At 60.9% G+C, this 25,332-nt stretch overlaps 1 protein-coding gene across 1 annotated transcript; it reads left to right on the forward strand.

Moving 5' to 3' along the window:
* Positions 1–12,252: 12,252 nt before the first annotated feature.
* Positions 12,253–17,886, forward strand: TUBA1C (tubulin alpha 1c). The gene is made up of 4 exons (XM_065575823.1): positions 12,253–12,406; positions 14,978–15,200; positions 15,323–15,471; positions 16,814–17,886. Exons 1-4 carry the CDS (start codon positions 12,404–12,406, stop codon positions 17,786–17,788), a joined length of 1,350 nt encoding a protein of 449 aa, XP_065431895.1. The 5' UTR covers positions 12,253–12,403; the 3' UTR covers positions 17,789–17,886.
* The last annotated feature ends 7,446 nt before the right edge of the window (positions 17,887–25,332 follow it).

The following is a 25,332-nucleotide window of genomic DNA, read 5'->3' on the forward strand; positions in this document are numbered from 1 at the left end:
GCCGGGGGAAGGGCTCCAGTGGGGAGGGCGGCACTCCGCCCTGCCGTGGCCCCGCTCGAGCCAGAGCTGGAGTGCCGCACTGCGCCGCCCCCCTCCAGGTGCCGCCCCAAGCAGAAGCTTGGTGGGCTGGTGCCTGGAACCGGCCCTGCTCCCAGGGGTGGGCTCCTTTGCATTCAGTGCCAGGAGAGCAAACGTGCGGCTCAAACCCCCTCACGGCATCCAGCACTTCCCCCCGCCCTTGTTTCACTTGCTGCTTTTGGGGGCGGGCTGGTGGCTGACACCTTCCCCCCCCCCCCCCGCTTCCTCGTCTCTCAGCACAGACCCAAAGCACTTGCCCTGAGCCCCGGCTTGGGCCGGCGTTTGCCCGGCACTGTCCCAGCCACCTGCTTTCTTGGTCTGCAAACGCAGCGATTTCCTTTTCTGGCCGACTAAAAAGATTTAAAATAAATCAAAACCAAAACAAACAACAGGGTGGGGGGAATCTCCCCCCTCCTCCGCATCTTGCCACCCGCCCCCCCCACCTTCCTCCTGTTTCATGGGGCTCCTCCCACTGCTATTCCTTGAGCTCCCTCCGCAAACAGGTGTTTAAGGCCCGGCTTGACAAAGCCCTGGCTGGGATGGTTTAGTTGGGATTGGTCCTGCTTTGAGCAGGAGGTTGGACTAGATACCCCCTGAGGTCCCTTCCCACCCTGAGATTCTGTGATTCTATGAAACACCCCCCACATCCCAGGCCCACCCACCAAGTACCAACAGCTTGGTGTGGCAAGGGGGTAACTGTGGGGCCAGCACTCAGGCGCCCCTTTGGAAACCAAGGGGGAATCCCCCCCACCCCCAGAACAAAGGCGGATCCCCCGGGCCTGGTGGAGAAGGATGGGGACAGAATGTCTCCAGAACCGGTGAGTTTGGGGGGGGGGGAGAGTGAAGGGAACCGTGGCTGGAGCTGGGTTCATGCGAATTGGGCAGGGAAGTCAAATGGAGTCGTGGGAACCAGGGAGGGGCCCAGCCTGAGACACACTAGATAGGAAGGCGTCCGGATTCCTTGCGGGGGGGGGGGGGGGGATCAGCTCTCCATTCGGACCCTGCAGAGAGCACAGAGAAGCTGGTTTTCCCTCCCTCCCAGGAGCACGGACCAGCCTTCAAGGGGCGAACAAATCCCCCCGCCACCCCCATACTAAAGCCCAATCCAGAGATTGTCCAGGCTCCCTTCTGCGCAGCGGCCCTGGGCCGAGAGGGCCTGGCGGAGGGCAGGGCCTTCCACCAACCCCAGCTCAGCAATTCCTCTCGCTCTTGTTTTCCCACATCCAGATGTGCAGTTTCAGGAGCAATCAGATTTTCCAGCTGCCGGATCCAGGACCCCACGGCTGGGCCAAGGTTCCTGTCTCGCACACACACGTTCCAGCCAGATGCAAGCAGCCTCTGAGATGAACCCCAGCACAGACACCCCCGCGGCTTCCCAGCCAGAAAGCATTTGCTGCAGACCTCAGCACAGCCAAGCGTGGGAGACACATAGGTGGGAGATGGGGGGGGGCAAGCCCATCTGTGTGGGGCCTAAGATGGCAGAGCAGTTGCTCGGGATGCCAGCAGAGACTCACAAAACACACGGTGTTTAAGCCCGTGTGGAACTCGTTTGTGGCTGGTGTGTGTGTGTGTGTGTGTGTGTGCGTATTCCCCTCCCAATCTCTCCCGCTTGCGTGAAACATGCTATAACCATGTACGGGAACCATCCGAACCCAGCTCCCCCTCCCCAGCATGTTTATAACATGGTCTGTGCCTGTCCACCTAGCCGGGGAAAATTCAAGTTAGAACATAGCTGAACCCCACCTGGGTTTAAAGCTGGTGATTTCTTGCAGTGTAGACGGGACCTGAGGACCCAGCTCTCTCGGTCCTCGTATGGCCCTTGTCACAGTATTCCCGGCAGGCCTCCCTGGGGGATTTGTATCCTGAATCAGGGAAGGATCGTCCCCCCGGGGAGCTGTGGCACAAGGCAGAACATGTGGGTTGCCTAAGGTCCGACAGGAGGTCTGTGACTCGGCGAGGAATGTCACCCCCTAGACTCCCAGGCCAGGTCAGTGCCCATCCCACTAGACCACCTTCTTCCTGCCCCACAGAGATGGCGAAGACCCATTAGACCATCAGAGCTAGGGCAGGCAGCGGTCCCCTGATACGGAGGGGCCTTGGCCAGAGCATGAGGCTTGGAGTCAGGAACTCTGATTGAGTTGGGGTTGGTCCTGCTTTGAGCAGGGGGTTGGACTAGATACCTCCTGAGGTGTCTACCAACCCTCATCTTCTATGACTCTATGAACTCCTGGGTCCCACTCCCAGCCCTGGCTTGCTGGGTAATGCCACGCCTCTGTTTTGCCTTCTGTGAAATGGGAGCAAACCTCCTCCCTGCCCTGTGGTGGGGAGGGTGAAGTGCTTCAGGATCCTTGGCGAGCAGGCCAATAGGAGGACTGTCCTTCTGCACAGAGGTTTCGCCAGGTGGTCCCTGCCCTGCTCACGTGCAGCCTGGTGGCCTGAAGACACGGCAGGAAAAGCCGCGGGCTAGTGAGGGGAAAGGGGCAGCGCGGGTCAGGGCTCACGGGGGACAGGAGAAGAATGGGGAACAGGAAATTGCACTTAGCTGGGTTAGTTCGGCTGGCAGCTGCCCCGGCCCTCTGAGCTAATGTAATGGTGCAGAATGGAAGAATTCTCCCAGAGCGAGTCAATGCAGAAGGAGGGGAACGGGGCGGAGGGGGGGAGGAAATGCGCGTCTGCAGTAAGAAAGGCTTCGGGGAAGGAAGCTGCTTTGTGCCCCAGCAGGCTCGGGGCGGGGCTGCAGCGGCTGGGCCGGCAGCGCATCGATGGATCTCAGCAGAGTGAGTCAAGCCCTTTGTGTCACACCCTTCGCACCATTGCTCTCCTTAGCAGGGCAGCTGCAGGGGGACCAAGCGCGTTGAAGCTGGGAGTGCGTGTGCCTGCTGGGTGTACCTGGAGATGGGTGCTTTGGGACCGAGAGGCCGCACGCCATGCTGTGGTTTCTGTGCATGCAGCATGTCATGCTACTGGACAGGGCCGGCATTCAGCTTTTGCTAGACCTTCCCTTCTGATCCAAATCCCACGGAAGTCAAGAAAAGCCCCCAGTGGGGCTGGATCAGGGCTGAGTAGGGTGACCAGACAGCAAGTGCGAAAAATCGGGACAGGCGGTGGGTGGGGGGTAATAGGAGCCTATATGAGAAAAAGACCCAGAAATCGGGAGATCTGGTCACCCTAGGCCTGAGCTGGTACCTTGGCCGGGCAGGTCTCAGCCAAGGGGGCACATTTTTCTTCACACAATTTGAGAAGCAAAAGCCATTTGTTTCTTGCTGAGTCTAAAACAAAGGACTCGTCACCACTGGATGCACTGTAAAAAACACATCACATTTGGAAAAACCCTGAAAAGTATGACTATAAATAACTCTAATAAGACCATTCATTAAGATCTGAATATTTCCCAATGACTAAACAGATATCAACCAATTAACCTGACAAGCCAGTGTGTTTTAATCATTCCTATGGTTCTCTTTCAAATCAGTGTATGTTATTCCCCTGGTCTGATCTCGTATGGCAGTTCCTGTACCTCCTGAAAAACCTTCCAGTGCATAGCTAGCTAGCTACCCCAGACAGACCCATCTGTCTAGCTATGTATCTAGTTACCCGCAGACAGACCTCTCTAGGGGTCATCTACCGCATGGTTTTGGCCAGTATAGGTGTTAAACGTACCTTGCTCCACAGCAGACTGTGGGAAACCACGCTACAACCCTATCAGCAAGAACCGTCCTGGGAAAGGCGCCTGGGCTTGACAACCATTGTTAGCCAAGGTGGCTGTTCGCACGGTTGGCGCTCCAGGAAACGCAGGGTCTCCACCTGCCTCTCTTGAACCCAAAGGAGCTTTCAGGGCAGAGTTAAAGCTTTGAAAACGACAGTTCACAATGGTAACGCAAAACCAGACCTGTCTCCCTTTGGGAGCAAGCCCGTGTAGTGGTTAGAGCAGGTGGCCATCAGCGATCTAGGCTCTAGTCCCAACTCTGCCAGTGACTCACTTCCTCTCACTGTGCCTCAGTTTCCCCATGGGGTTTGAAAGGGAGTTGTGGCGCTTAACTCACCACTCTTCGGAAAACGCTTTGAGCTCTCAGGAGAGGAGCACGAGAGCCGGGCAGAGGAGATTTGTGCTACTCCCCTTCCCGCCCTTTCCCCGTGCGCTGTGAGCTCTCAGGGTGAGAGAGCTTTGCAGAGGAAAGCTCGGTTAGATCTGGTCTGGGGGCAGAGCCCAGTGCCAGGGGAGACACAGGGTTTGTGTGCCAGCCTCAAAAGGCCTTTTCGGTCCTGGCTGTGCTCTCATTTCTACCCAGTGAAAACACAGCTCAGCCTTGCACTGCGTACGGCCCAGAGCCACACGCCGGCTTGGACCGTGCAGGGTTGGTCGGGTTAAAACTCAGCTCTGGGCCTGGCTGCAGGAACTAACCACATTTGAGCCACGTCCCTAAAGCAGGTCACAAGGCTGCCAAGTCTCAGGAAGGGCGGCCGAGTGGGCTGGGCGCTGGCGTGGGCTGGAGTGCTGGAGGCTGACGCAGAGCACGGGGAGCAGCGAGCGGGGCTGGGGGACCGCAGATCTAGGCAGACACATTAGAGCATGGGCTGCTGGGACCCCAGTAAACACGGTCTGGCCCCAGCCACGCTGCGAGTTACGAGCCCGGTTGGACCCGGGTCCCTCAATGCAGCAGAAATCGCAGCTCAGATCCCCTCCTCCACCTTCAGCGAGCCTGTCAGAAACACATTTCCCACGGGCCCCCCCGCATTGCATGACAGGGGACAATCGGGGAGGGTCTCACCTGACCCCCCCCCCCACAGGAGGGGACAAGGCAGCCCCGCTCTGATCTCCTGTAAGATCCGCTGACATCAGGGGTGGGCCTGAGAGCAGGCGGGAGACCCCCCTGCCCACACCCGGCCGTGCCCCCGTCGCTCTGGTTTCATACCAGGCTGTTCCTGGTCCCCTCACAAAGCGCTGGACAAAGGGGCCGTGCAGCTGCAGAACAAAGCGGCCCAGCTCCCTCTCCCTTTGTCTGCCCCCCCTCCCCTCCCCAGGCCCTGCGGCAGGGAGGGAGGTGCCCGTGGTTTGGGAGGGGTCTGTGCGCCAGCTGGCTGCTCCGGGGATCTCCCAGGCGGACACGTTGACAGTCGCTTCCCTCCCCGGGGGGACCCACCCACTGCCCCTCTCATCCCTTCCCCAAAGGCCGGACGGGCGGCAGAGCTCCCAGGGTGGTTCTGCCTGGCAGCTGGGCTGGGCTCGCCGGCCGGCTGGGGGCTATCGCTGAGCTCGGGCGGCTCCATTGCCTGGTGGGAGAGTGTCCGCGAGCCGGGGCCAGCAGCCTGGGCAACGCCCGTCACTCAGGCCGGCGGATGGCGAGGCCAGGCGGGGAGAGATGGCCCGGCCGGCCTAGGGATGCTCCGCGTCTGAGCTCTGCCTCCCGCGCTGGGGATGAGTCATTTCCTGGCGGAGGAGCCCCATGGGCCTTGTCTCTGCGTCTCCCTTCGCAGACGGTTTCCAGCATTTCTGCTCCAGGACCGTGACACAGAAAATGTCTCAGGGAGCAGGGCTCCAGCCTCGGCGTTGGGGTCTGGCTGGGAAGCCAGGGAGAGCAGCGGGGTGGGGGGTGGGTGGGGGGAATGGCTCTGGGTTTCCAGTTCAGGCAACTCCCCTGCCAAGCCCCGACCGACCGCTCCCCCCTCGGCCATCCCCACACCAGGGCTTCCCACCCAGCCAAGGGAAGGTGGATTAGAGCCACGGAGGGTGGATTAAAGACCCTTTGACCCTGGGGATCTGGACCCTGGGAATGGAGGCAGCCCGGGCAGAGCAGCGAGCAGCCAAGCACCAAACCAAGCCCTCCCTGGCACAAGTCAGTGCAAGAGGCTGGGTGATGCCCCCGCCATAGATCTCTCTGGGGTCTGTCTGAGGAGCAGGGTCAGGGTGGGGGAGTCCAGTGTTGTGCTGGGGAGCCGAAGGGCTGATGCCGGCTCCTTGCGGCTGCCCGCCGGCGGGGGGGGGGGGGGGGAGGGGGTTCGCTGCAGACGTGGGCTCTGTGCAAGGGGAGAGGAGGAGGAGCCGAAGACCGCATTGCGGCAAAGCCGGGGATGGAAGGAGGGGGAGAGAGGACCGAGAGGAAGCGGCAGCCGCAGCCCCCCCCCCCCCCCCCCCCGCACACACTCTCGCTGGCTCACACAGAGGTGACAGCGAGTGCCAGAATGAAAGGGCCGGTGACAGCTGTCTCGGGCTCGCTCACGCCGCCCGCTCCCCAAAGGCCCCCGCAGCTGAGAGCAAAGCCGGACCCTGGCACGTTTTCCGCCTGTTACTTTTGCACGAACGGCCGAGCCCTCCCTGTACGAAGCGTGAAATCCCCTGTGCCGGAGAGCAGCTGCTCCAGCCTCGGGGCCGGCACGCCCCTCACAGGGATAGGACGTGTTTGCGTTTCAGGTGCATGGGGGTCTGGGCCATGGCAGGTCCACTAGGGTTGGGGTGTTGGAAACACTCCCTTCGGTGGCTATTATGGGATGCGCATGGCCGCTCCAGCCTGGCCCAGGACCCCGTTGTGCTGGCTGGGCCAGGCACGGCACGGACACAGAACAGCAAGACAGTCCCTGCCCCTGAGAACTCACGTCTGCGCAACGCTTTGCAAGTGGACACGGCTAATTATCAATGGAGGTGGGCCCGATCCCCAGGACCCAACCCCCCGCCCAGTGGTTTGGGGTGCTCAAAATCCAGTCCCAGCTCTGACTGGTCTTTCCTTCATGCCAACCCCCCAGGCCGATGCCCTCTCTCCCCACGCTGCGGGACTTGGGGGGCGGACGCTCCAGAGCAGGGGGGTGCTGAGAAAGGGACTGGGCCCTGGCGGGAGGGGGCAGAGCTTTCCCAGAGGTCTGGCTGCTTAGGCAAAGTGCAGCCAGCCGCTGCCCCGCAGGAGCTTTGCGGGTGTCACTGGAGCTCAGCGTAGGGCTGCCACCTCTGGCATGTCCAGGGTGAACTGGAGCTGCCAAACCGGCACTGAGCTCCTGGACAGATTTCCCAGGGCCTGGCCAGGTGCCAGCCTTAACTCAGATCAGCCGGCCCCCAAACTCAGCTCCCACCCATGTGAGCCAAAGGAGAGTCTCCATTCGCTCCCAGCAGTGCGGGGCCTATGTCCCACAGTAATGCGGCTCTGATTCCGTCTAGCAGAGGCAGCGCTGCACTAACCCCTCCAGGACAATAGCCAAAGGTCTCTTGCAACACACGCTCAAATCCCGCCTCCGAACACGGCGACTAATATCTACGGCTGCCCTCCGCAGTGCGTTAAAGGGGGACAACGTGCTGAGTAGGAGACATGCACACTGCAGTCCCTGGGCCTCGGCGGGTCTCCCTTCACTTTCACTGAGCCACGGGGGGGGGGGCTGAGCTCTTCTGAAAACCTTACTCGTCATCTGTCTGTGCTTCAGTTTGACCAGCTGGCAACCGGATAAAATAAAACCACTAGCCTCCCTCCCTTGCACTGTAACTCCAGACGGGCTCCCTAGCGGCGTGCACCCTCGGGGTGAGACACCAGAGATGACTGGGTCCGGGGGGGGAGGGATTCCTGCATGTGGCTTTTGTAAAGCGCTGGCTGCACAATGCCGGACTCGGTGTTTGCACTAGAGCCATCCCGGTGCAGGTAACGCAGAGTCGCAAATGCTGTTACCACAAAAACAACGCGGAGTCCGGTGGCACCTTAAAGACACAGATTTCTTTGGGCCTCAGCTTTCGAGGGTAAAAACCTCACTTCTTCCGATGCCTGGAGTGAAGGTGACAGCGGCAGGCATTATCTAATGAGACATGACGAGACGGGAGGTGCCTCGCCAGTGGAGAACCGGCGTTGCCACGGTTTGCAAAGGGCTGGTGGGTGCTCACCGGCCCTTGCCCGCACCCCGGGCCTGCGGAACCCCAGGCCTCTGGCAAAGGGAACAGTTAGATGTGGCGCCACCTACTGGAAGCGACACGACCCAACAGCACCGAGGAAGGAGACTCGCACCCGGGCACTGGCAGCAGTGAAAGGCCCCGGGGGGTAAAGCAGGGAAACAAAGGCTGCGCTGTCAAGCCAGCTGAACACCCCGACACAGGGGCTGGAACGCGGGGTGCTTCGGCGGCTCTCGGCACCCCCGCTGTACAGATCTCTCCAGCAGCACCCTGCAGCCGACCCACGGGCTGAAACCAACCTCATTTGCGAGTGTGGGCCGGGCTGAAGCACAGAATTTGGGCCTGTTCTCAGGCTTGGCAGGTGTTGCCGGTTGGCCTGGACGCTGAGCCATCCCGTGGGACTAAGGCACCGCCATCAAAATCCACCAGCTAAGACGGTCCCTCCCTCCTGGCCTGGCGTGGGGCTCGGGGGCTGGCGTGGCTCACTCCCGGCTGCCCGGCTAGAGAGTGGCAGAGGATCGATCCCGTGGGATGGTAGCCGCTGCAGGAGGCGGTGGGAGGGGTATAAGGTACCGGAGGGCACGTGTTCCCATCCCCACAACCAGTCACAGCCAGACTGCAGCCTAGGGAAACCCTGCTCGATGGGGTGCAGGAAGAGACCCCTCGCAAAGGCCTGAGGGACGAACAGGAGACCAGCCTCTCAGGCCTTTCCCAGCCCCCGGCTTTCAGGGGTGAGCTGATCATTAGAGACCCCCGACCCCCGTCCCTCAGGACAAGGTGTAACGTCAGCACCCCGGCCAAACCCCAGCCAAGGAGAATGATCTCCCCCCCATTCCTTCTGCGTGCTGGTGCAAACCCAGCAGGAGCTGAGCTCAGGAGGGGGAGCAAGCAAAGGGGACCCAAGGGTTGCTCTGACTTACAGCTGCCGACGGACCACTTCACATCCCATCCCCCCCAAGCTGCTCCCAGCACCCGCCTAGGCCCGGGGGTCATGCGGGAGGGAGAGGGCGCAGGGCTATCTGTGAACAGAGCCAGCCCTTGGCTTTATTCGGCTGGCTGGCTAGCGAACGCCAGTAAACCAAGGATGAACATTTGCAGCGAAAAGCAGGGAGGGGGCGTGTTAATGTCACTACCCTATTTTCAGAGGTTCCCAGCATGACTGAGAGCCCCCTCCACCCCCCATCAGTGCCCCACCCGGAGAAAGGGCAGCGAGCTCCCGGGGGAATGTCACCGGGCATGCTGCTGCTCTCCCGCTCCTCTCGCCTGCCAGCATCCCCCACTCTGCCCTGTGACTTCCTCTTTTCCTGCCCCTGTTTGTCCTCTCGAATTCCTGTTTTGCTTTAACATTGGTTTTCCTTTCCTCCCCACTGCCGGCCTGTCCGGCCTGTCGAGCCTGGTGCACCAGCCCCGCCAGAGGAGCTCAGCTCTGTAAGGACAGCGTGGCCCAGCGGCCAGGGACCAGCTAGGAGGCTGTCCATCAGCCCCATCTGACCATACGCTTGGCCCCCGTGGTCGTGGCTCGTGCAGGGATGTTTTGGTCCCTTTACCGATGGGGAGACCCGGGGCCTGGTCCTGACTCTCAGCCCTTGGAGTGAACATGAAGCCAGAGCGGGGCGAACTGAACCGTGGTTTGAGTGACCCATGGTGACAAGGCGCCGGTCTGGAGCTGCCACCGCCAGTGTCTCCCGCTCTGAGACGGGCTCACAAGCAGGTGGGGGTTGTGCCAACCCTTTCTGAGAGGAACAGCCCTAGACGGATGGGGTGGGTGGAGCAAGTCAACACCTCCACAACGGTGCGCCCCACACCCAGCCTGAAGAGACCCTCGCCTAGGGCTGGGCCTGGGATGGACCCGAAGGGGCCTTAAAGGGGGGAATCCCCCCCACACATAGCCCAGAGAGAGCTGCAGCGGGACTGGCCCTGCTCCTGGCTCAGACGGTGGATCAGGGGCACGGCCGAAGTGCCACGGCGGGGGGCCACAGGGAGTGGAATGAGAAATGGAGTGGTCTGGAGGGGACAGTGCCTGCCGGGCCCCACAGAATAGGGAGCCCCGCAGTCCAGGACGGGAGTACTGAGAATTGGGGTCCGCCTTGTCCTCGGTCTCTCTGCTGACATGGCAAACGGCCGTTGTTTCCAGTCCCGTTGGCAGGTGGGCCGAGACCCCCGCCCAACAGCTGCCGCCAGGTGACACCTTGCAGTCACCAGCCGCCTTGGCCGGACCTGACTTGGGGAGCAGGTGTCCAAGCTGCCCCAGCCCCGTTCCCGGTGGCCGAGGGGTCATTGCAGCATTAGAGCTGGCACTCCGCCCGCCTTGAGGTTACCGCTTTAGCGGAGAAGGAGATTCAATTCCTGCCTTGATGAGTTGCTTTTGTCCCACCCCCAGCCTGCTGCCTGGTTTTTCCCTAAGGAAACCCCCCAGGATCCCACTGTGAAAATGTCTCTGTCATTCCTTTCTCTGACTAACTAGCCCCAACTCCCCAGGTAGCTGTGACTGGCCCATGCCCTGGAATGTCCCACAGACGGGTTTGCTTGGGGCAAGTGGCCTTGGCTTTCACAGGAGATGCCCGGCACTCGCGCTGTGGTTAGTACCAAAGCCGGGTCCCGGCCCCGGAGCGAATCCAGCGACTATGAAAGGGCAGTTGTCAAACAACGGCTGATTACAGATGTCCGCAGTGTCCTAGCCATGCTGGTGCCAGGCGGCTAGCGAGACAAGGCTCCCTCCACGCGCGTCCTGCAGGCTACGGTCTCTCCTTGTCCCCACAGCGCGTTCCCCGCTGGGCCAGCCGGGGAGGGGAGAGGGTGGTGGAGCCTAGGGGCAGCCACTGGTCTGTCTGGGTGGTGGGGGTAACATCGGCCCCCTAGGGAGTCACCAGGCTTAACTAGAGCCGAGCACTGTTGTTAACCCCTCCCCCCGCTGCTGGGCGGCGGTTCCCAGGCGTGTAGGGGCACCTGACAGGTTAAACGGGCAACAGAGCTAGAGAATCCAAGCGGGGCAGCCACACGGGCCGGGCATGCTGGTGGGCAAGGGGCGGGCGGAAAAGTGCCCTGGGAAAGCGCAGCAGGGGAACCGCCGTGGGGAGAGCGTGTGCAAGGCAGGGCAGCCAGGGCGAGGGAACTGCCTCGAAAGCCACGCCCGGGCTCCTGGTGTCTCGCTTGGGGGCGCGGGCTGATCTGGAGCCCGTGAACAGGGTCAGCGCTGGCCTGCAAAGCCAGGGCGCTCAGGCCCTGTGCACGTTAGAGACTTCTCAGACCCCCGTACGCCCCCCCCCCCCGCAGGGTCCTCGCCTGCCCACAGCACCACACAGCCAGGCTGCAGACCGGGGGCGATGCCACGTCGCATGTCGCTGGGGCTCTGTGCCCACAGACCCCCCGGGTCCCTCGTTACAGGGGGGCACCCCAGGAGACGGAGGGAGTGTTGATAGCAGGGGGTTGACTGCTCAGAGCGAGCTCCCCAGCAACACCTGTGGTCCCACCCCCTCACCCTCCTCTCAGGCCCTTCCTGGGATCTCCTGCCCCCTCCCTCCACTGTCCTCCCCCTTGCAGGGAGGTGCCTGGTCCAGCCCCCTCCTCCTTCACTGAACACTGAGTTACCAAAGCTACTCGCTTCCTTCTGCACCCCACCTCTGCAGCCCATCCCCAGTCTCCCCCACCCCGTGTCTCCCCCAGCCCGTCCCTCCCCTCGTTCTCCCCCAACCCATCCCCCATGCCCCGTGTCCCCCAGCCCATCCCCCACACCCCGTGTCTCCCCCAGCCCATCCCTCCCCTCATGTGTCCCCCAGCCCATCCCGCACCCCCCGTGTCTCCCCCAGCCCATCCTCCACTCCCCGTGTCTCCCCCAGCCCATCCCGCACCCCCCGTGTCTCCCCCAGCCCATCCCTCCTCTCGTGTCTCCCCCAACCCATCCTCCACTCCCCGTGTCTCCCCCAGCCCATCCCTGCCCTCATGTCTCTCCCAACCCATCCCCCACGCCCCGTGTCCCCCAGCCCATCCCGCACCCCCAATGTCTCCCTCAGCCCATCCCTCCCTTCGTGTCTCCCCAACCCATCCCCCACTCCCCATGTCTCCCCCATCCCATCCCCCACCCCCATGCCTCCCCAGCCCATCCCCCATCGCTGCCACCCCTCATGGTTCCCATCTCTGCCACCCCGTGCCTCCCCAATCCCATCCCCCACCCCCAGGCCTCCCTCCCCCTCCACATTCCACTCTGCGTCCGTCACCCACTGCGTGCGAGTTCAAACTTTCGAACCTGCCAATCAGGACACATCGGGGGCGGGGTTTAGGCGAGGGGCGTGGCGTCGAGGAGGGACACACCCTACCTCCCCGGCCCTCGGGCACAACGCCCCGCCCCTTCGCCTTCGCCCCGCCCCCTCGGGTATATAAGGCCCCGCCCGGGGGGCAGCCCAAAGTTCTTCTCACTGGAGACTCCCTAAAGGGTCGGATAGTGAGAGACGCCGCTGCCCCGCTACCGCCATGGTGAGTTCGCGGCCCGGGTTCGGGACCCCACCCCGGCGAGCTTTCCGCCCGGGACCGTGCGCACTTGGGAGGGAGCTGGGGGGGGCATTGTGTGGGGGAGGGGGCGGGCTGGTGCAGCCGTAGCTCGGCATGCCGGGGGGGGGGGGGGGCACCGGGCAGCGGCTGTAGCGATCCCCCGGGCACGCGTGGGCCGTCCCCACGCACTCGCCGTTCCCGGCCCCAGCCCCGCTGCGCGCAGGGCGCCTCGCCCCGGCTGTGCCCGGCGGAGACCCGGGGCGCCCCGTGACCTTGGGCGGCCCCCACGTGCCGCGGGGCCCGGAGCATCCCCGGGCCGCGCCCTGGGCTCCTTGCTGCGCCACGCGGGGCGGGGCGTGGGGGCGGGCCGGGCTCGGCCGGAGGCGGAAGCTCGCTCGGGGTGGGGGGGGGCAGATCTCTGCCCTGTGGCCGGCTCGGATAGGCCCCGTGCGTGGGTTTTCCCGGGGGGGGGGCAGGGCCGCGGGGGGAGCTCGTGCGGGCGGGAGTTCCCCGGGACCGGCCAGGCTCGCATGTGACCCGGAGCTCACTGCCCCGGGCCGGGCTGGGGGCGATGCCGCCAGGCGCGCCCTGGGTCGGGGCATTGTGGGCAGGCGGGTATAACGCCTGGCGCGTATTTCATGGGGGGGGGGGGGGCGCTTTACAGTGATGGGGGACCGCCCCCCCCCCCCAGCTACAGTCGGGGTAATGAGATCCGGGCCCCGCTGGCCTGGGAATCCGCTGCTGCAGCCACACTGGGGCATGGGACCCAGGAGTCCGACCGCTCCCTGCTGGGCCCAGAGCCTGACTGTCCGGAGACGTGGGCCCTGCGGCTCCGAAGGGGAGGAAGCTGGTGCCGTGTGAACCGACGCGGCATCCGCAGCTGCAGGTGACTCGGGTCGGGCGCAGTGGGACGGGGCTGGAAAGATGCCACGGAAGCAGAGAGGTGAACCAGGGCTTGGGCAAGGTGAGGTAGGAGGGGCGGTTCACAGCCCGACTGGAAGGAGGAAGTGACGCTGGCTGGAGAGGGATTAGGCTGGTCCCAAGCCAAACCGGGTACAAGATTCAGGTTTCAAATAGGAGCATGCAAATCTCCCCCCACATGCATGGGAGGCCAGGGCTTCATACTGGTTCTGCGCCCCGGGGATCTGCCCGTGTGGCCACGCACAGGCTTCCGGGCCCTGCACCTCGCATTTGCGTGCAGCCCTGACTCACCTGCGCTTGCTAGCTTGGAGTCGGGGGATGAGTAATCCTCACCAGGAGAACAATGGGTTAGTCAGCGCTTCGCAGGGCTAGTGATGACTTCATTTTCAAAGGGCATTTAGGGCAATCGACATGTAAAATGAACTGAGGGGCAATGTTCCGTGGCCTCCAACCAGAAATTGCAACCTGACCTTTGCCAGCTCTTCTGGGTGCCTCAGTTTCCCCTTTGTGAGGAGGAGGAGAAGAATGTCCTACCCCTGCTGGGGAGGAGGGTCAGGGTTTGTGCTGTGTTACCAGAACTGGGAGCCAGGCCGTAATACGTTAGCGCCGCAGAAGCCCTGCGCTGGCGACTATGGAGAGGAAACACTTTTAGAGACAACGTTCCAAATCTTTCTGAGATGCTTGTGGAACGTTTCCGGCTCCTACAAGTTCAGTCCCTGGGCTTCTCTGGGGGGCAGCCAGATCTCCGCTTCGGCTGGGATTTCTGGCCACTGTAACCTCTCCTTAAGAAATGAGACGCTGTTTTCCAGACCTTGCAGCTGGCTGTGCTCTCGCTAGACTCGCCTCCCCTACGGGGTTAAAAACGGCTGACCACAGCCCTTCAAATTACAGCTCTTGCGGCTGCTTATCGGGCGTGTTTTTCCGTGAGTCAGATGGCTGGAGCTTGCTGGTTTAATCTGGCTTAAAGGGGAAAAAGGGCCTTCTATTGAAAGAATCGGCCTGAAGCGGAGGTTGAATTAGCTCAGTGAGGGTTACACAATCGCTGGGGGACCGTGGATCAGGGACTGAAAGGGGGAATTTGCATGTTTCCATGGGGCCCGTCAGGAATGTTCCCTGGCGCTGGAGGCTAGCCTGCCAGGATAGAAACTCGCGGGACCCCGTCAGAAGCAACAGTTCGGTTACTAGGCTGCCGCTGAGAACGTGCTGCCTCGTCACATGTCTGACATCGGTTCAAGTCTGCTTTGACCCTGCAAGCCAGAGCTGCTTTGACGGCCCAGCCAGCCTGTAATGTGGCTTCTCTGCTGCTGTGGTCAAGGAAAAAACCTTGTCTGGCCTGGTTCGGGAGCCTTGTGTGATCTGGTAGATGCCTTGGCTAAAGAAACGGTTCCTTAACAATCATGGCATATTCTTCCCACCTGGGGGAATGGTACTTGGGTGTCAGGGCCAGCTCCCTTCCTGCTGGGTTCCTCATGGCTCCTCTCTGGCCTAGAGACGGTCTCCTGGAGGTGTTTGCACTGCAGGTCACGTGGCTCATTCATAAATCTAATCTCCCACCATCATGCCCCATGATCAGCTGGTGACACTGGGTGCAAAACGACCTCCAGCCAGGCTGTTAATGTCCCTTTCTCCCTGCAGCGTGAGTGCATCTCTATCCACGTCGGCCAGGCTGGTGTCCAGATCGGCAATGCCTGCTGGGAGCTCTACTGCCTGGAACATGGGATCCAGCCGGATGGCCAGATGCCCAGCGACAAGACCATCGGCGGAGGAGACGACTCCTTCAACACCTTCTTCAGTGAGACGGGTGCTGGCAAGCACGTCCCCAGAGCCGTCTTTGTGGACTTGGAGCCAACGGTCATAGGTGAGTACGCGAAGCCATCATCTGCCTGCTTTCTGGGCTCCCTTGTAACTCACGTGCCTATAGCAGACAGCTGCTGTGCATGGACGGCGGGGAGACAAACTCTCTGCCTTTCCTCTCCCCAGATGAAGTGCGCACCGGGACCTACCGCCAGCTCTTCCACCCCGAGCAGCTCATCACCGGCAAGGAAGATGCTGCCAACAACTATGCCCGTGGGCACTACACCATTGGGAAAGAAATCATCGACCTGGTTCTCGACAGGATCCGCAAGCTGGTGAGTGAGTCTCTCGCCAGCGAGGCTGATCTGGGGCGTGCCCACAGCACTGTCTGGGGCACCAGTCTCGGCAGGAGAACGGCGCTGACAGTTGTTTGTGCCGACCCCTGTTCTGCCGGAATTGGCTCCCTAGCGAACATCTCCTGTTCCGGACAAGAGCGAACCCGTCTCCCCTGTTCAACAGCGGAGCAGGGAGGCGCTGAGCTCCTGTGGTCCAGGATAGCTAGGGTAATGGAGTGCAGTGAGTGTGCTGGCGAAGGGAGGGATGTGGACTTGCATTGGCCCCAGACCCAGTCTGTGTCGGGGAGGTACCAGTCCACGCTGGAGCAGGCGGTCTTGTTAGGAGCGCACTCTGGAAAGCGGTGGTGAAAAGGCATCTCTGCATTCCCAGATTGGGTCAGCGGGTGTGTAAAGAGCTTTGCCTCACTTGTCTAGCGTAGATGAGCCGTTTGGTACAGTGACTATCCCGTCTTGGATCTCCCTGATGGGAGGGTTTTGGGGTGTGAGGGGGGGTGGGGTGTCTGCACCCACATCTCGCAGGTATTGGTAGTTTTGGATTTAATGCAGGGTTGGAACAGTCTGCCCCCCCCCCCCCCCCCCCCCATGGGACAGGGCATGAAAGGAGCAGACAGGCTTATTCACCTGGCTTGGTTTCAGCCTGGCTAGTTCTCAAACTCCCTAACAGCTGCCTGCCCTGCCCCACTTCCTTGTGGGGAGCCATCTGCCACTGTGACGCTGGAGGGAAACTACCTCCATCTCCACCCTCTTCCCCAGGCAGAGAATCAAGGGTAATAGGCGGTTGGGTGTGAAAGACTCGGCTCTGAAGAGCTGCTGTCTCTAGAGCGGTGAGACATCGCTGTGGGCTCCTTGCGGAGGTCTGAGCCCTGAACCCACTGCCTCTTCCAGGAGGTAAGGTTAGGAGCCAGTGAACTGGCAAGGCGGGGGACCAGCTGTCAGTCTTGTGGCCAAAAGGCTTGCCAGGGGCAGATACTTCTGTCCTGGCTGTTTGGCTTTGCAGTACCTGTGGGTACGTCTATACTTACCTGCTGGTTCAGCGGCAAGCCATCAATCTTCTGGGATCAATTTATCACATCTTGTTTAGATGCAATAAATCGATCCCAGAAGTGCTCACCATCGACACAGGTAATCCTGCTCTGCGAGAGGAGTAGGGGAGTCAATGGGGGAGCCTGCCTGCCGTGTGTGGACCAGCCCTTAGTCTCTGTTTCCCAAACTGTAATTCTGCGATCAAAGAGCAGGGCTGGCAAAGATGGCCTGGGTTTGTGTGACCAGGAGTTCCGTGCATTTTCCAGAGGCAGCTTGTAACTTTTTTCCCCTCTAACAGGCCGACCAGTGCACAGGTCTCCAGGGCTTCCTGGTCTTCCACAGCTTTGGAGGTGGCACTGGTTCTGGGTTCACCTCCCTGCTGATGGAGCGTCTGTCCGTTGACTATGGCAAGAAGTCCAAGCTGGAGTTCTCCATCTACCCTGCTCCTCAGGTCTCCACCGCAGTGGTGGAGCCCTACAACTCCATCCTGACCACCCACACCACCCTGGAGCACTCGGACTGTGCCTTCATGGTAGACAACGAGGCCATCTATGACATCTGCCGAAGGAACCTGGACATCGAGCGCCCCACCTACACCAACCTGAACCGCCTTATTAGCCAGATCGTGTCCTCCATCACCGCCTCCCTCCGATTCGATGGTGCCCTGAATGTAGATCTGACCGAGTTCCAGACCAACTTGGTGCCCTATCCCCGTATCCACTTCCCTCTGGCCACCTATGCCCCAGTCATCTCTGCTGAGAAAGCTTACCATGAGCAGCTGACTGTAGCAGAGATCACAAACGCTTGCTTTGAGCCAGCCAACCAGATGGTGAAATGTGACCCTCGCCACGGGAAATACATGGCCTGCTGCCTGTTGTACCGTGGGGACGTGGTTCCCAAAGATGTCAATGCTGCTATTGCCACCATCAAAACCAAGCGTAGCATCCAGTTTGTGGACTGGTGCCCAACTGGCTTCAAGGTTGGTATCAATTACCAGCCTCCCACTGTGGTTCCTGGCGGTGACCTGGCCAAGGTGCAGCGGGCTGTGTGCATGTTGAGCAACACCACAGCTGTTGCCGAGGCCTGGGCTCGTCTGGACCACAAGTTTGACCTGATGTATGCCAAGCGTGCCTTTGTTCACTGGTACGTAGGGGAGGGGATGGAGGAAGGCGAGTTCTCGGAGGCGCGGGAGGACATGGCTGCCCTAGAGAAGGATTACGAAGAGGTGGGGGCGGATAGCGTTGAGGGCGAGGACGAAGGAGAAGAGTATTAACTTGCCTCGTCTCTTCCCTGTGCTGTCACTTCAGTTCTGTTTTCTCTGTTCCTGTAAAACTCTCCACTGTCCTGTAGCCATTAAAAGTGCTCTTCCTACTCGGGCCGTCTCGTTTACTCGCCTATGGAACAGATGGAGCCATGTACTGGGGGGGCACCTCGGGATGGGCCAGGGTAGCCTCAGTGAGGACCAGCTACTGAATGGAAGGGGGGGGGGGGCTGTTCTCTGCTCCTTGCCAAGCCAAGCGCTGTGGCCTGGGACCCCCAGAGTCCTCAGCCCGTGACAAAGCCACCTCAGTCCCAGCAGTGCCCCGTCACGCTTCAGCCATTCACTGGAGCCACTTGGCATGTGATGGCCCCCCGCTGAGGGGGGCAGAACCAGGGTTGTTATGGCAACCGTGCACTTGCTGTAGCTGCTTCCTGCATCTCCCAGAGACACTAATTCATCTGCCATGTCGGGCTCTCGGTCACGGCCTCCTGTTGGCACGGAGACCCCGGTGTGCTGTTTGGGGGGGGGAAGATGGGGATCCCCCTTGCAGCAGCTCTGCCTGGCTCAGTACAGCGGGGGGTGAGACTGGGACCTGTCCCCACCACAGCCCAGTCCAAGCTGCTCCCTACTGGCCCGGCCTGCCACGCAGGCAAGGGGGAGAACTTCGTTCCAGACTGGGGTGGCCAGGCCCTGCCATGCATGGGGCAAACAGCCGCGTGCCTGGGCCCTGGGAGCCCCCAGCTCCTCCCAGCAGGCCGGGCGGGGGCAGAAGCTGACTGCCCTTGTACAGTCTCTAGTGTGCGGCTGCCTGTTCTGCTCAAAGGAACCAGGCCCAGGCTGCTGCCTTGTACAGCCTGGCAAGGGAACCCAGGCGTCCTGCTCCTGTTCTCTGCAGCAATGGCTGCACTCCAGCTAGGGGCCTAGGCCTATGGGGTGCAGATAGTCCAGAGCAGTCTCCCACTGCTGTGTTAATGCCCCTCTTCTTCCCCCCCCCCCCTCCCAGCTCTCTCCAGGGCTCTCGGTCACCTTGTCCTGGAGGGAGCCAGATGGGGATAATGGAGCCCTGGGCTCCAGCCACTCACTAGGCCCCTCCCTGCCCCATAACTGCTCCTGTGGGAGCACCCTTCCTGGGGCCAGTGGAGGCCGACAGGGAAAAGGCTCTTGCCAGGAGCAGAACCCAAACAGGGCTGTCCTGGGCCCCTAGCCTGTGCTATAGCCACTCCCCTGTGGCTCAGACACTGGGCCATGCGGTGCTCCAGGCTGTGAGGCCAGGGCCTGTCCTTGCAGAGGCCAGACTGTTGTACTGAAAGTACTGCCCCGGCTCTTTTCAGGGAATAAGGCAAAGTGCCATATTGATAATACACATATCAATCCTATGCATAGGAGATATATTACACACACCCTCAGCTTCAAAGTCTGTGTCTGTTGGTCCTTTGTGCTACTTCCCTCTGGGGGTTGTCCCCATACTGCGAAGGGGGTTCCCAAAAGCAGGGGCTCGCTCCTAACCCCCAAGGCCGACAATGGGTCTGCTCTGCTTCAGTGAGCCCACTGGCCATGTGTTTGGCTCCCGTCCCCTCTCCAAGGGGTGCAGCTGGCTGGAGGTGCTGCCGTCCTCATCCAGACCGTGGTCATTCAACAGGGCAATTGATTAAGGGTGAGGGTGGGGGTGGGGGGAGAGAGATCTTATTCTACTCCTAGCAAAAACAGTGGGGGGGGGGAGCACCATGGCTCAGTGGTTTGACCATTGCCCTGCTAAACCCAGGGTTGTGAGTTCAATCCTTGAGGGGGCCATTTAGCGATCTGGGGCAAAAAATGGGTCCTGCTAGTGAAGGCAGGGGCCTGACTCAATGACCTTTCAAGGTCCCTTCCAGTTCTAGTAAATAAATAAAAAGACACTTTTTTTAACATTATACCAAGACTTGATACAAAGTTTTCTATATAAGGCTCTGGTACAAAGTTGTAGGGAAATAGAGGCATAATACAAAGTCCTATGAAAGTTAGGTGAAGATGCTCAATGCAGAGATTTATCTACAAGACCCAGGGTTCGAGCTGTCCCCCATGCACTGAGAGCTTGGCCAGGACTTTGTGCCTCGGTTCCCCCTCTGAGTGGGGAGCTGTGAGGGGTGGGGAGGGCCAGGCTGGGCATTAAAGCAGCAGCCTGTGGGTGAGGGCTGGCTCCACAGTTAGGTTTGGATAGGGCCTGCCCGCCCCTCCTGCTTTTCCATCAGCCCCATCGCTGGGCTGGCTTCCCTCCAAACAGCCCCCGGCATCCGCCTCCCCCAGCACCAGACGGCTGGTAGGGTGCCAGCTCCTGGCCCGAAAGGGCAGCGGGCTGGGGAGAGACAAGGGGAGGCTGGGATGGGCTCAGGCCTACTGGTGCAAGCACAGGCCCCTCTCCCGGTAGTTTAAATGTCCTGCTAAGATGCTGTCACGGCTCCTGGGTGTGCAAATGGCAGCGTGTTCCTCAGCCTGTCTGCTCCCCGTGTGTAGGGGCTGGCTCCCCTCTGTGAGCCCCGTGGAGCAGCCCCACCTCGGGGGGTAGAAATGCCTGCCCCAGAGACATTTCAGCTTGGACTCTGCCGCTCCCCGAGGAGAATGGCCCAGCGGGTGGTGGTAACAGGCCACACTAGCCAGTCACTGGGGTGGGGTGGCCCCTTTCCCCCCAGGTTTTGCTTTCTCTCTGGCAGGGGGCCTGGATTTCTTCTCTGCTCGAGGGGGGCATAGGAGGGGTCCGAGCGCCGCCTCTGCAAGCTGCCTGGGGGGGAAGCAGATGCTGCAGACCAGCCCCAGCTCTGGCCAAGGGCAGAACGGGCCCTGGTAGCAGGGTTGGGGTGGATGGCCAAGACCTACACTGGGAGGGAGCAGCTTGTAGGGGGGTTTAGAGCCCCCCAGTGGGTGGGAATAGCAGGGGGCTGTGGGTCTGGACGGAGGGGCACCGCCCATAGAGCTGTTTGGGATGCTGGCAGGGCCCTTCCCTGCACTGTCACTCAGATTCACTGTTCTAGAAAGATGCTGGACAGTCCCTGTTGCAAGCGAATCCCGGTTCCCTGGCAGCCTCGCTCCCTGGGCGGGCGCTCGGGTGCCTGGAGGAACGAGGTGCAATCACTGCCGAGGCCTAGGATGCCGCTTGCAGCGTTTCTTCCTTCGCAGCTGGCTGAAGGTCGTGTCCTGCAGGGCCCCTTCTTTGGGCTGCTTCACCCCCAAAACGGCTGGGTGAGGAGGCAAGGTCCTGGAGACCTCAGTGCGGGTGGGGGAAGGGGACAGCAGGGAGTCCCTCCCCCACATGCACTGCAGGGGCAGGGCAAATGCCTCCCCCCACACCTGTTGACACCCAGTCACCCTGGAGCAGGAGCTGGGGGCCTGTCCTCCCTCCCTGACAGTCGATGGCCCCACCCCGGCTGGGACCTCATGGTGCCCAGCAAACATTACATAGACCCCATCCCCACATCCAGCACTGCGATGCAGTCACTGCTGGGGTGGGGCGTGGCAGCTGTTTAACACTCTAGGACAGGAAGAAGGATCCAGCAAGTGGGGCCGGGGGAACAGAGGGAGCAGGATGGACGGGCTGGAGCCGAGGTTTGTTGTGCGGTGGAGGGTGTTTTAATGGTGCTGAGTGATCAGAGCCTCAGTGCTAGAGAGAGACGGTGCCTCCACGGCCCCAGTGCCGTACTGGGAAGGCGATGGGGACCCTCGGCTGCTCCGTCAGCACCCGGGAGGTATTCGGCAGGCTCCCAACCAGGCACCTGCAGCCCCAGCACCGGCTGCCCATCCCCGCTCCTTGGGAGGACGAGCAGGTACCCAGCAGGCCGACTAGGTAAGGCGATGGCTGGAGGGGGCCGGAGCCCCCGGGAGGGACAGCTGCCAGGGCCATCGATCCGGGGGGCTTGATGGAGCCGTTCCTGGCACCGGCGCCGCGCACTCAGCTCTGATCTGCCCCCAGGGGATTCTCTGGCGGTGGAACCCGGGCAGCATTTTCCTGTATGGAATTTCAGCCGGGGGGGGAGGGGGGCACAGCTCAGCCCATTGTCGCAGGGTCACTGGGGTGAACTTGGGGGCTGATTTCTCCTCCCTGAAGAGTGCAGGGTGCCTTGAGAGCTGATAGCAGCTCTCTGTGGTTCCCCCCACCAGGAGCGCCCCAAGCCCTTTGCACCAGGGAAATGCAGCTCCTTCTGGGGTGCAGCATGTTCCCCGCTTGGTGGGGGTGTTGGATTTTAACCAGTGGCCCCCTGGCTCTGAGGCCAAGTCTGCTGGGGTTTGTGCTGCACTGTGGGGTGAGGGGGTCCCCATGCAGGCCATCAGGCATAGGCCCCCTGTATCTGTGGCCCCAAAGGGGTCCCCCTCCCCAACCCCATCTGCACTACTCTAGCTGTGGGGCTCGCAGCCTCCACCCCGGTGCTGCCAGGGAAGGGGGGTCACTTGGTTCCCATGGCAGGTGGCCCCACCCGAGTGAAGGGGGCGGCGGGGAGAATGGCGTGAAGGGAAGACAAAGCCATGGGGTGGGAAGCTGATACTGCAGGGCTAGGACACCCAATGGGCCTGGGCCCCCTGGAATGGGGTTATGGAGCCTTTTGCCTGGAGGTGGCCAATTCGAATCCTGCCAGGGGCAGTGACTGGCCTCCTCAGAGACCCCCCCCCCCATGCAGCGAGTTCGCTGGTTCTCAGCATAGCTCGTCAGCACTGACTGGCCCCCTCATTACCCAGACCTGAATGGCCCCTGGACTGAGGGCCCTGGATCACGGTTGGGGCGTGGGGGGAGCTGCTGCCTGGCCTGGCCCCACGTGGGGCTCGATTGTGACTCCAGTGCCCAGGGGGCTGCCCCAGGAATGCCTAAGGACCAGTGTGGTGCCAGGGCCCCACAGGAAAGGACGCGGGTCGTGTCTGGGGCTGATCCAAAGGCCACTGCAGTTAACGAGGGTTCTTCCATCGGACCCACGGGCCTTGGGCTCGGGCTGTTGGTTTAGACTGTGGGGGAGACAAGGGGCTGTGGAGTGTGTGATGGAGTCACCACCCGGCAGGGGGCAGAATTTGGCTCTTGTAAATAGTGAAGAGAGAAATGAACATGGCTGAGATTGTTCCTAGTTGCCTGAGAACTGGGAGCCCAAATCACTGAGGCAGATTTAAAAATATTGATTTATCCATTCACCCATCCCCATCCACCCCATCCTCTACCTGTTCCTGTACACCCCCTCTATCCATCCGTCCCCATCCACCCCATCCTCTACCTGTTCCTGTACACCCCCTCTATCCATCCGTCCCCATCCACCCCATCCTCTACCTGTTCCTGTACACCCCCTCTATCCATCCGTCCCCATCCACCCCATCCTCTACCTGTTCCTGTACACCCCCTCTATCCATCCGTCCCCATCCACCCCATCCTCTACCTGTTCCTGTACACCCCCTCTATCCATCCATCCCCACACCCCGTCTACCTGTTCCTGTACACCCCCTCTATCCATCCATCCCCACACCCCGTCTACCTGTTCCTGTACACCCCCTCTATCCATCCATCCCCACACCCCCATCTATCTGTTCCTGTACACCCCCTCTATCCATCCATCCCCACACCCCGTCTATCTGTTCCTGTACACCCCCTCTATCCATCCATCCCCATCCACCCCATCATCTACCTGTTCCTATATACCCCCTATCCATCCATCCCCACACCCAGTCTATCTGTTCCTGTACACCCCCTCTATCCACCCATCCTCACACCCCCGTCTACCTGTTCCTGTACACCCCCTCTATCCATCCATCCCCACACCCCCGTCTATCTGTTCCTGTACACCCCCTCTATCCATCCATCCCCACACCCCGTCTACCTGTTCCTGTACACCCCCTCTATCCACCCATCCTCACACCCCGTCTACCTGTTCCTGTACACCCCCTCTATCCATCCATCCTCACACCCCCGTCTATCTGTTCCTGTACACCCCCTCTATCCATCCGTCCCCATCCACCCCATCCTCTACCTGTTCCTGTACACCCCCTCTATCCATCCATCCCCGTACCCCGTCTATCTGTTCCTGTACACCCCCTCTATCCATCCATCCCCACACCCCCATCTATCTGTTCCTGTACACCCCCTCTATCTATCCATCCCCACACACCGTCTATCTGTTCCTGTACACCCCCTCTATCCATCCATCCCCATCCACCCCATCATCTACCCGTTCCTGTACACCCCCTCTATCCATCCATCCCCACACCCCCGTCTATCTGTTCCTGTACACCCCCTCTATCCACCCATCCCCACACCCCATCATCTACCCGTTCCTGTACACCCCCTCTATCCACCCATCCTCACACCCCCGTCTACCTGTTCCTGTACACCCCCTCTATCCATCCATCCCCACACCCCCGTCTATCTGTTCCTGTACACCCCCTCTATCCATCCATCCCCACACCCCATCATCTATCTGTTCCTGTACACCCCCCCATCCATCCATCCCCACACCCCGTCTATCTGTTCCTGTACACCCCCTCTATCCATCCATCCCCACACCCCTGTCTATCTGTTCCTGTACACCCCCTCTATCCACTCATCCCCACACCCCCCGTCTATCTGTTCCTGTACACCCCCTTTATCCATCCATCCCCACACCCCCGTCTATCTGTTCCTGTACACCCCCTCTATCTATCCCCATGCACTCCCTCTGTCTATCGATCCATCTACCCATCCCCATACACCCCCTCTATAGAATCATAGAATATCAGGGTTGGAAGAGACCTCAGGAGGTATCTAGTCCAACCCCCTGATCAAAGCAGGACCAATCCCAACTAAATCATCCCAGCCAGGGCTTTGTCAAGCCGGGCCTTAAAAACCTCTAAGGATGGAGATTCCACCACCTCCCTAGGTAACGCATTCCAGTGTTTCACCACCCTCCTAGTGAAATAGTGTTTCCTGATATCCAACCTAGACCCCCCCCACTGCAACTTGAGACCATTGCTCCTTGTTCTGTCACCTGCCACCACTGAGAACAGCCGAGCTCCATCCTCTTTGGAACCCCCTTTCAGGTAGTTGAAAGTAGCTATCAAATCCCCCCTCACTCTTCTCTTCTGCAGACTGAATAACCCCAGTTCCCTCAGCCTCTCCTCATAAGTCATGTGCTCCAGACCCCTGATCATTTTCGTTGCCCTCTGCTGGACTCTCTCCAATTTTTCGATCTATTTATCTATCCCGATATACCCCCTCTATCTATCCAGCCATATCCCATGGTGCTCTGGTCCTAGCATGAAGCCGGGGTGAGACCAGAGATCGCACCAGATTTACCCCAATGGGGCCAAGAGCCCCGTCCGCCCGGCTCAGTTTCCCCAGGAATCCCTTTGAGCTGAGCTCTCTCTGGCTACCTCCAAAGCACAGCCTTGTCCTTCAGAAGCGGGGTTCAAGCCAGCAGCTGCCTCGCCAAGGAGCCCCTCCTCTCCCCACGTGGGTCGGGCTGCAGCCGAGACTGGAAATCCAACGCCGCCGGCGGACGTCTCCCTCACCCTCCTTTTCACGAGGCCTCGAGGTCCCTGGGCACAGACACAAAACAGTCTGCGCTTCCCGTAAGCTGCCG

This window comes from Chrysemys picta, chromosome 22 (genome assembly GCF_011386835.1).
Source record: "Chrysemys picta bellii isolate R12L10 chromosome 22, ASM1138683v2, whole genome shotgun sequence".
Lineage (NCBI taxonomy): Eukaryota > Metazoa > Chordata > Testudines > Emydidae > Chrysemys > Chrysemys picta.